The sequence below is a fragment of the Crinia signifera genome, chromosome 2 (genome assembly GCF_055691185.1).
Source record: "Crinia signifera chromosome 2, ASM5569118v1, whole genome shotgun sequence".
In the NCBI taxonomy this organism is placed as follows: Eukaryota; Metazoa; Chordata; class Amphibia; order Anura; family Myobatrachidae; genus Crinia; species Crinia signifera.
Genome location: NC_139218.1, coordinates 136728329 through 136740328, shown reverse-complemented (window position 1 = coordinate 136740328; position 12000 = coordinate 136728329). Strand labels below are relative to the sequence as shown.

General features: G+C 44.2%; 1 protein-coding gene across 1 annotated transcript; it reads right to left on the bottom strand.

Moving 5' to 3' along the window:
* Positions 1 to 3966: 3966 nt before the first annotated feature.
* Positions 3967 to 11518, bottom strand: LOC146058445 (uncharacterized). Its single transcript, XM_083170726.1, has 4 exons — positions 11008 to 11518; positions 10440 to 10508; positions 9807 to 10144; positions 3967 to 3996 (listed from the first exon to the last, which is right to left on the bottom strand). The coding sequence occupies exons 1-4, from the start codon at positions 11516 to 11518 to the stop codon at positions 3967 to 3969; spliced, it is 948 nt and encodes a 315-aa protein (XP_083026852.1).
* Positions 11519 to 12000: the final 482 nt, after the last annotated feature.

The window sequence follows — 12000 nt, the reverse complement described above, 5'->3', positions numbered from 1 at the left end:
CAAATAAAAAAAATTGGTACTTATGTAGTATCTGGGCTGCCGATTTTTTGATTGTATGCCTTAAGTTAAGGCATACAATCAGATGCGATGCGATGCGATATCGCATCGCATCGCATCCGATATCGGATGCGATATCGGATGCGATGACCCGATTTTTCCATAGGAATCAATGTTAAAATGATTCCTATGGAAAAATGGGTCCTTTTCATACCCCTACTATCCAAGTGGGCATGGAGTTGGATATAAACCTGTGGCGAGCGTAGCGAGCCACCGAGCCCGAAGCGTGGCGAGCGAAGCGAGCCCCGCGAGGGGACGGTATTCGTCCCCTCGCGGGGCTCGCTTCGCTCGCCACGCTTCGGGCTCGGTGGCTCGCTACGCTCGCCACAGGTTTATATCCAACTCCATGCCCACTTGGATAGTAGGGGTATGAAAAGGACCCATTTTTCCCATTGAATTCCATGTTAAAATGGACTCAGTCCATTTTAACATTGATTCCTATGGAAAAATCGGGTCATCGCATCGCATCGCATCGAATCGCATGGTCGCATGCGATGCGATGCGATCTCCCGATCCGACCCGATTTAGAAATCGGCAGCCCAGATACTACATAAGTACCAAAAAATTAAAACGAGCGCGGGGTCCCCCGCCAGAGCATAACCAGCCCCGGGCTCATTGAGCCGGTGCTGGTGACATAAAATCAGGGACCGACCTACGGGCTCAAGGTAGGTAAGTATCAGTATGTGTGTGTTATGTGTGTATTAAACTTTTATTTTTCAGGGTGTCAGTGTGTTTTATTTCACTATTTTTTGTACTGTAGAACTACAAGTGCCAGCGGGCCCTTTAATGCCCTGCATGCTGGGACTTGTGGTTCTCCAAGTCCCAGCATGCGGGGGAGGCTTGCTGGGACTCATAGTTCGCCAGTAGAAAACAATAGTTTTTCTGCTTTTTTTTACACTATCCATCAGCCCGATGCCCACCGCCCAGGGGCATCGGGGACAGCCCCGGACTTTCAGCATGGGCTGGTAAGTCCTGGAGGGGGGGGACCCCTTCATTGGGGGGGGTCCCCACTTCCCCAGGACCTCTGCCCATGCTGACCAGCCACGGGGATAATGCTTTGGCCGCGGGACCTTATATAATAAGTGTCCCCCGGCTGTGGCATTACCCCGCTGGCTGGTTGGGTCCGGTGCTGGTTCTTAAAATACGGGGGACCCCTAGTCATTTTGTCCCCCGTATTTTGGGAACCAGCGCCGGACCTTGAGCCTGGTGCTGGTTTCATGAAATCAAGGGGACCCCTATTTGTCGGGGACTCTGATTTTATGTCACCAGCACCGGCTCAATGAGCCCGGGGCTGGTTATGCTCTGGCGGGGGACCCCACGCTCGTTTTTTTTTTATTTTAACTGTTTTTTTTTTTGCCAGAAACCTGCACAGAACATTGCGATCTGTGCAGGGTTCTGGCTAATTCGCCCATCAGAACCTGGTCTGATTTTTGGGCGAATTATAGACACACTTTATACAAATCGCATACCATTAAATATGCGATTTGTATACTTTTCCATGTGAAAACATCTGGATGCGATGTGCTGCGAAAAGCAGCCATCGCATTTCCAGTGTGTCCAACTTGTAGGCAAAAATCGCATTTTTTTCACATTTTCGGAGCTCATTAAATATGCGAAAATGGAAAAAAATGCGATTTCGGCCGTTTTTGCGAAAAAATTCGCATAAGTCTAAAAATCTCATCCCATAGAATTTCACCCATAAAGTGGAGAGGAAAAAGGCAAAAATATGGGCAATGGGTGATCAGACTTCAGATTTTGGAGATTTCAAGAATGCATGGTAAATAGACTAGATGAGTACCAAAATCACATGAGTAATGGTACAGATAGTTGAATAAAGGTATCTTTAAAGGCAGTGAATACTGGTACTCACGGTAATTAGCAGGATATAACATCCATCAAGGTATTTTTTTTTTTTTCAAAATTGGATTTTTATTAACATTTATACAACATTTATTAACATTTTATAATAAACATAAAAGGTGAGAGGGGTACAGAAATAGAAAAGGGGGGAAGGTGGGAAAATAGGGAAAGTGGGTATAATCGCAGGAGCCAAAACAGAATTTTTTATGGTACATCAACATACATAAAAAGGTCTTAAAAACTTGATAAACAGGTTAAAACTCGGGTATGGGCAAGCGTTAAATGCGGTGTCCAAACTCGGGATCATAGACAAGGATCTGGTCCCGGCAGGACTTACTGCAGATACCATCACCCTCAGAATTATATCTCTTCAGGATCCATATCAGTGTGAGAAGGTGACTTTCTATTATACTGTAGCTCCATCCCTGCACTTCCGGTGGTCAATGGAAACAGGAAGTAGTTTAGTTCCTGACTTTAAAAAGGCCCAAATAACGTTATTTAAATATAGTCCAGATATTACAAATACAGTTCTCAGTCTCCTCCAGCACAGGGTTCCTGCTGTGACAGTGTCTACACTGAATATATTTCCCCCAGACAGCTCTGTTCTCCACGCTCTATTTCCGGACGCCGCTCAACAACTTCCAGTAGCTGTTGCTCCCGCTTTTGCCTTTGCATGTGGTATATCTAGGTTTCCAGCTCACGCCTTCCTGAATACACACATGGGGTTTAAGCGCCATCTGCTTTGCTTATAGGCGCTATTATCTTCCAGATGTTCCTCCCAGATATAAATTGGCACAATGTTAATGCATCAGCATACTTGAGCTTCCTTATACCCCTCCTTTCACACCGACCACCTGGAAATTACCAGGCATTTTTAAGTGTAGGGCAATTTTGCCGAGTGCAGCCGGACCCCATTCACACACCTGCAAATTACTGGTGTGAAAGGGTCAACACGGGTCTTAAATCCCGGCACTCAAATCCCGGTCAGAGTGCCGGGATTTAAGAACCGTGTTGACTCTTTCACACCACCGAAAAACCCGGGTTTTCTGGCACATTACCGGGTTGAAAAGCTTTCACCCGGTAATTTGCTTTGTGGTGTGAATGGGGTATTAGTAGGAGATTATTATATTGTATAAAGTATTATGGGACTTAAACTAAAAAGTAAATTGCACTAATCAGTACATATATAAATAAACAGTATTAGGATATTTATTTAAAAAAAAATTTAAATAATTATTCAAAAATTATGCTAATCTCAAACTCTTAAAGGCAATAGGATAAATACTGTATAAAAACAATTTCAGTTCAAAATCTTGATCTATACCCCTTTCACATCGCACTTTTAAAACGGTATATTGCCGTTTTTTTCCCATTTTAAAACGTTTAAGGCTGCAATGTGAAAGTGCCAAAGTTGATTTACCGGTTAAAGTTAACTGGTATTTCAACACGGTTAAAAAGCAGATTCCTACACGTTTTAAAGCCGTTTTTTTAGGCAGTGTGAATGGCTCTATATCAATGGCTTGAAACGTGTCCCTTGGGGGTTAAACGGGTTGAATGTTTGAATGGTATTAAATGATTTTTAAAACGGTTTTCACCTGCAATGTGAAAGGTCTCAAGGCTCAGACCCGTTTTAAAGTCCCATTTAAGAATACCGTGTCACAGGGAAATTTGATTATAGGCGGGGATCTCAACATAATATTGGACCCAGAACTAGACATATCAAGACATCCCCGACACACCAATAGTAGATCACCTCCTGCTTCGATCTCACTTCTAATGGATTCTTTGTCACTAATGGACGCGTGGAGATTTTTCCACCCAACATCCCGTGAATACACCTTCTATTCACATCCCCATAACTCCTTCTCCCGTTTAGACTACTGGCTGATATCATGTACCCTTATACATAAAGTAGAAGAGGTTTCAATAAGAAATATATTATTATCTGACCATGCTCCCATTGGAATGACTATTACCCTACTTAAACCTAAAACCTTCTCTTACAACTGGAGATTCCCTGACTATTTAGCGGACTCTGACGATTTCAAACTACATCTGACACAATCCTTCACTAATTATCTGACAGATAACAAAATACACAAATCAAACATAAATCTTATGTGGCCTGCTTCTAAACCAGTATTAAGAGGCCATATTATAGCCTACACAGCAACCAAAAAGAAAAAACTGGCAGAACGGTTTTCTCAAGCCTCTATGGCTGTCTCAGCAGCATATTCTACACTCCTAGCTGACCCTTCAGAATCATCACGCCTCCTTTATAAACAGGCAAAAGATACCTATGACACCCTTTGTTCCGAAAGAGCGCAGATGAATCTTAATTATCAGAAAAACCGTTATTTCCGTTGGGGAAATAGACCAGGGAAACTCCTGGCCAATCTGGTACATACCAATAAGTCAACAACTACAATCTTGTCAATGCAACGCCCAGATGGTACAGTATCCACTTCCCAAACGGAAATTAATACAACATTTCTAACTTACTTCGGAACCCTTTATAAAGCACCGGCAGATAACCCAGCTGAGGGTATGGAATTTCTATCTCAATCAAACCCTCCATCCATTACGGATGATGACAGAGAACAGCTTATGGCCCCAATAACGACACAAGAAATTGAACAAACGATCAAATTACTCCCCACAGGTAAAACACCTGGACCAGATGGTCTATCTGCATCATATTATAAATCCTTATCGCCACAAGTTGCCTCACTTCTTGTCCAACTATTTAATTCCATTCTCTCAGGCAACCCAGCCCCACCATTATTTAATGAAGCTAGAATCATATTACTTCTAAAACCAAACAAAGACACATCTCTTCCCTCCTCATACAGACCAATCTCATTACTCAATCAGGACTATAAAATATTTACAAAAATAATTGCAACTCGGCTACAACCCATACTTTCCAAAATTATACACCCAGCCCAAACAGGTTTTTTACGTAATAGACACTCTACACGTAATATCAGGACTCTTCTAGCAGCCATGATGGAAACGCACAACTCTAAATTGGTAGACAATCTGGTAGTGAGCTGCGATGCTGAAAAAGCATTTGACAGGGTATCATGGGCACATCTAAACCGAATATTTCAGATACAAGATTTTGGTGCACCTTTCGCTCAAGTATTTTTCACCCTCTATAGCAATCCAACTGCCTTTTTAACTATCAGGTCTTTTAACACACAGAGTTTCAAATTAGGCAGAGGAACAAGACAGGGCTGTCCCCTTTCCCCTCTATTATTCAACCTTGCCATAGACCCACTCCTTAGACAGTTTATTGGAGAAAATCATTGGAAGGGGATAAGGGTAGGAGAGGCTGAGATTAAGTTTTCGGCATTTGCGGATGATATTCTCCTTTATTTCTCTAACCCTAAAGTAGCGATTCCAAAGGTCCTCCACATATTGACTAAATTTGAGAGAATTTCTGGTTTCAAAATAAACTATCTTAAAACAGAGGCATTAGCCTTCTTTCCAGAAGGACAACGAGGGTGGAAAAATACCTTCCCATTTCGATGGGCGCAAAATAGCTGCCTCAAATACTTAGGAATACAGATACCAAGGCACCCGTCTCTATTGCATGATTGTAATTATCATCCACTTCTCCAGAAAACCCTTTCGGATTTTTAAAAATGGGCCAATCTCCCCTTAACATACATTGGACGTTGCCACCTTTTCAAGATGATTAGTTTTCCAAAATTCCTCTATATAATTCAGACCTTGCCGATCTACCCTTCAAAACGTCTTTTAATCACCTTGAACAAAGCCCTTTCTAAATTCATTTGGGCAAACAAACACCCTAGAATATCCCTACTTAAACTCCAACAAAAACCTGAATTAGGAGGCCTCAACCTGCCTTGTTTGCGAACATACGCATTAGCTGCCAATTACAGAATAGCCACTGATTGGATTAGTGGCACTCAAACTTACTCAAATAGTGAATTAGATCAAGCTTTTGCACCAGGATGGAACTTGGTTTTCATGTTACACACTTCACCACAGATTCTTCCACCCTCATTCAAAAACAACTTCTTACTTAACTCCACGTGCACTGCGTGGCGTACTTTGCGCCCTAGACTACATTTATTACAATACAAATCTATATTTCTAACTTTATGGGGAAACCCTAAGTTCCACCCTCATCTCAATTCTCCAATTTTTAGGGAATGGCATAGGCAAGGTCTTTGTTACATATTTCAATTCTTAAAACCAGAATCGTTCACCCTTCTAACACAGTCCCAACTTCAAAGAAAATTCCCAACTTTACAGATACAAATGTTTTCTTTCCTACAAGCATGCAGCTACATTAATGCGATAGTGTCAATACTGGGCAATAGGGGTATGTCAACTGATCTCGATAGTACCATTCGACGTAACCCGGGTTCACCTCTAACTATCTCAAATATTTATAACCAAGCCCGTATGACATTGAATCTAGAGGGAGACAGAAAGGGTCTGACAAAGTGGCAGAGAGATTTCCCTGACATTCCTATGAAATCGCTCCTTCAAGCATACCAAACCATAAATAAGCAGCTAGTATCTATGTCATATGTAGAGATGAACCAAAAAATTCTACACAGGGCATATTTTACACCAAAGCTTAAATTTGTAATGGGCAAATCAGACACATCAGCTTGTTTCAAATGTGGAGCCCTGGAAGCTGATATTATGCACTGTTTGTGGTCCTGTCCTATGGTGGGTTCCTTATGGTCAGCTGTTGAAAAATATATAAACCAAGATTTGCATCTGTCTTTTACTATTAATAGTGTGTGGGCCTTCTGGGGTATAATACCTGCCGAATCAAGACAGGGTCTATCCACGGGAAACTTGAGACTTCTTAATAAAATTGCTGCAGTGGCCAAAAAGACAATATTATCTCAATGGATTTCCCCTGAACCAGTGTCGATTACCTTATTATTTCCTAGGCTATCTTATTTATTCACTATGGATTGGTCTGAGGTTACTCTGCAAAAAGAAAAGCGTACCAAAAGATTCTTTGACACCTGGTTAAATTATATTAAAACTCTATCTCCAGAAACTAAAGCACTATTGCGACAAAACTTTCAACTAACAACATGGTATAATACAACTATATTATCTATGGGTCAACCCTTTTAAATAAGATCTGTAACATCTAGATCTATATTTTCAGGTCAAAAGTTAGTTTGATACTGTATATCAAACTGTATTAAAATTTGTTAAAAATATATATATTTTGATCAATTTTAAAATGTATTAACTATATGGGTGACATTCTATGGGATGAGATCTGCTTTTTTTGGCGTTAATTAGACCACAAAATGGCGATATCGCATTTTTCCCTGAAATCGCCAATTTAATGGGATGCGCTAAGGGGCTGAAATCGCATAATATGTGCGTTAAGGTATGCGGAACAAAAGTGCGAGATTATTTCGCATTTATATCGCATCCAGATGTTTTCGTATAGGAAAGTATACAAATCGCTTATTTAATGCAATGCGTTTTCGCAAATCGCACTTTTTAGGTGTCTAATTATCGCACTTATTTCAGACCAGGTTCTGTTTGGCGAATTTGCACAGAACTCATTTTGGTCAAGTGCACACATGGTTAATTTCAACACAGGTGCCCTCATTTTCACTCACAAACACCCCTACATAAACCCCAACAGCATTTAGGACACCTGTGAGGGTTTGAAACATGGAGATTTTGCAGAGTGGTTTGGAGTTGATGATTTGTGATGTGGCCCATTTGGAGGAGCTGCGCAGGAGGGAGGAAGCTGCGCGCCAGATCCAGGTAGCCCCCCGACTACTGCGTACCCCACGTATGTATCGTGCTCGGCTCTACCTGGACTCCCTCTCGGATCAGCAGGTTGTGGGGATGTTTAGGCTGAACCGCATTAACCTGTTGGACTTATATGAGCAGGTGAGAGAGGATTTGGACCCTTTTGGGGAAGGCAACTATGCAGTGTCTGGGCTGCACAAATTAATGTGTGCCCTCTACTATTTGGCCACAGGCTCCACTCAGTCTGTGACCTCATGGGCCTTGGGGGTATCACAGGCCACTTTCTCTAAGCATTTCACTCAAGTGTTACTTGCTTTAAAGAAGTTGTGGCGGACATACATCAGATTCCCCAGTTCTGAGCAGGAGTGGCAGGACCACAAGTTGGCTTTCTATAGACTCTCAGCATTCCCTCGCGTGCTGGGAGCTATAGACTGCACACACATTGGGATTAGGGCACCGCACGTGCGGGGACACGTCTACGTCAATAGGCGTGGGCGGCACTCCCTGAACGTGCAGGTTGTATCCAATGCAAATTTGAAAATCCTGAGTGTTGTTGCAGGCTTTCCGGGAAACTGCCATGACGCCTATATTCTGAGACACTCAGCCCTCTGGAACAGATTTACCAACCACCAAATGCCAGAGGGCTGGCTACTAGGTAAGTACCTTTTAACATAATACCCTGTCTGTCCCTAATTGTACCTGCTGCAATGTGTGTGTTTCCTCTTTCACAAGCATATTGCTCTTCTACCATTGTGTCCTGTTTAAAATCAACACATACATTACCATATAAGGCAATCACTTCCTATCTGTGTTTTAGGTGACTCAGGATATGGTTGTGTTTCCTGGCTCATGACACCTTTGCGCACCCCAGAGGGCCCTGCACAGCACCGGTATAATGAAGCCCACATTGCAACCCGCAATGTGGTGGAGCGCACATTTGGCGTCTTGAAGAGTCGCTTCCGGTGTTTGGACAGGTCGTCGGGTACACTGCTTTACCACCCTGGCAAAGTAGTCATGATTATCCAGGCTTGCTGCATGCTGCACAACATAGCCCTGTCTCAACCTGCCTATGTGGAGGAGGAGCATGCAGCAGTCGTTGAGGAAGCCCAACCTACCACACCTCCGGTAGTGAGGGGTACGCAGAGGGGGAATCTGGTGCGCACACACATCATCAGCCGATACTTTTCTGGTAAGCACATGTGCCCTGTACTGCAAAATGTACCTGTGCTGTAAGTGTACTCATTAACTAATGTGTGACCAATACCATCTGCTTCCACCCACATTTAGCCTAATACACAGAGCCCAACGGATGCAGATGGTGGTGCTGACCTATCCCTTGCTGATATCTAGCTTGTAAGTACTTTTCAGACATGTATGAATGATGTATGCAGTCAAACATGTCTCACTGGTGGTGTGGAACTACACGTGCCAGCATGCCCTGACACACTCTAAGCATTACAGTCCAAACCATGAGTGTCAGAGCCTGCTGGAATATGTAGATGCACAACCTTTGCCAGCCAAGGAGATACCCCACACTACTTTAGTGCAATCCCATTGTCATATACCATTGCAATATTTTAGACTGCACACAATAATTGCTTAAAAAATAATACACAAACACAATGGTATGCGGCTAGACATTTTTACTTCTGTATACTTTCTCAGACGCAATCTGCATTTTTGCAGGTGAAAAATAACAACTCTGGGGGCATGTTACAAGATGATTGGGAATGGGAAAAATAATGAAACATATGTAGGAGCTACCTTCTCCCAGCATCAGGCACCCCTACACCACTTCTAGACCCTGTACCAAGCCCACCACGGGTCCTAACACTCCGACGGGGTGGGGAAGTGGGGGAGCCACTTATTGGGGTGCTGGATACACTGCTGAGGGTGGATGCTGTGCCACCTCCCACATTGGCTTCCAGCTGCTGGATTTGGGCCTGCATAGCTAGTAAGGCATTAGTCTGCGCTGTGCATGATTGGGTGAGTGCAGCAATACTTTGCGCCAGGCTGCCAATATGCCTATTCTGCTCCCTTACAGCAGCAGTTAGCTCAGCAAGACGGGTGTCAATGCTGTTAGCAATGCGCACATGAGTGCCTACACCTACCCGTACACTACGTGCCATTTTCCGTAACTGAAGGAAGGTGTCATGCATGTACCCCTGGATATTACCTATTTGGAGGCTTTGGGAGGCCATGAATTCTATCTGTTTTTCCTTGAAATTAACCAAGGAGTTAGCTACTTGGGAAGCCGAAGCGGCTGTATGGGGTGTGTTGGTGGGTGGGGGTGGGTTGGGAGACACCCCACTTGGGGGAAGATCACTCTGTGACGAGGTCTGTATTTCTTCCTCTGCCGCAAAGGTGTCGACTGGTTCAAGAATGATGTCCATTTCGTCTAGCACCATCATTGAAGAATCTGTTTGGTTTGACCCTAGTTGTATAGCACCTGTGGATACAGAGAAGAGGTAAGTACTCATGCATATATAGGCCACACTGTCCTCTATACTGTTTTACATAGGGCTTGAGATGCTGGACGCAAATACCTAGGGGTGTTATGTACTTACACATGTACCCCGATACAGCATGTAACATTCACATTAATAATATGTCACATGCGTAGCTCAGATGACATTCATTTCCGTTGCAATGTAGCAACAGGAGTTGAATGTGGTATGAGATATTGTTGAGGTGACATGGGTGTGTGTACTGTATGTGTAATGGTGTGTTTTTTGTTCATTTACCTGCTTCCGCAGATTCTGCAGCAACGGGCCTTCTGGTCTTGGATGCGTGAGCACTTCGGGATTGACAATCTGTAGAAGGAAAGATGGCCAGGCATTATGGACCTTGCAATGGGGAAGCATTTTGTGCAAACAGGCATTGAGATGACAATAATGGACAATACCCTTTGGACAAGGACTGCTTTATTTCTTTGGCACCATTTTGTTTTGGAACCCACAGATTTTTCTGTGACATTAATAAAATTACACTATTGTACACATGACAACTATTGTATAATCTTTGCTATGTAGGCATGGCAGCTAAACCACCAGTACACCTCTGGGTTTTTGTCCACATACATGTTAGGCTGCTAGAAAGAATGTTACAGTGTTAATCAATGTGAGCAGTTGTGGAACAACAAGGCCCAGCATTATCAGCAATTTTAAAGGAGTAGCAGGCAATTTCTTGTGCATGACCTTGCTGGGCTATGTAGTTCCACAGCAGCACTTTACTTAGCATAACAATACAAGTGAACATTATAGTTATAATACATTAGCATGTATGTTTAGGATTGCATGTGGTCACACTTACCAGCTCTAGATGGCGTTTGTGGCCTATCGGTATCCGCCACGTGCATGCCAGGCAGGACCTCAGGGGGGATGATGCGCTTCAGCTTCACCTCATACGAATTGTAGCACACAGTGGTGGGGCTTCCTCCTCCAGTCTTGGTGGCCTCCTCCAACTCCATGGCCATTTTATTCTTCAACTGCCTTTTGATGTCGTTGAATCTCTTTTTCACATTGCGGACCAGGCGCTTGTGCTGACTCACAGCGTTCACCGCCTGGGTGATGTCCTTCCACATAGCCCTTTTGCGCTGTGCAGTGGTCTTGTGGTGAGATTTGCCAAGCAAACGCTCAAACACTGGCAGGATAGCCCGGACAAGTGCTGCATTTTCTTCATAGGAAAAACGCACCTTTCTGCCACTTTTGGTGCGGCCAGCTTCAACCTCCTCCTCCTCATTTTCAACACCAGCCATGTAGCCCTCCTCCTCCATGGCAGTGTCTTCCTCCTCCTCACCACCATCTGCCTCCACCTCTGACATGTAGCCCTCCTGCAGTTGGTGTGGGGTATGATCAAGGTCTTGGCTGTAGGATGGGGATGCCAGCGGATCCTCCACCTCCTCCTGCTGGGGCTGGACGCCCAGGGCCTGGTGTGAGGCTGCCCTTGCTGTGGCCATGCTGCCTGCCACACTGCTGCCTCTCACACTTGTCTGGCTGCTGCCACTGGTCCCTCTGCCACTGGTCCCTCTGCCACTGGTCCCTCTGCCACTGGTCCCTCTGCCACTGCTCCCTCTGCCACTGCTCCCTCTGCCACTCCTCACTCTGCCACTCCTCACTCTGCCACCAACACCTGTTCCTGAACGCACACTGCCACTGCTCCTCTCCATGCTCCTTACTTCCTATCAAAGAGTGAAATGGCGCCAATGACCCTTTATATAGGGGGTGTGATGCATAATGGAGGGGACACAGGTGGGCCAATAGGTTGGGGGGTTCTTACTCATGCGGAGACAGTTTTGTATATCGC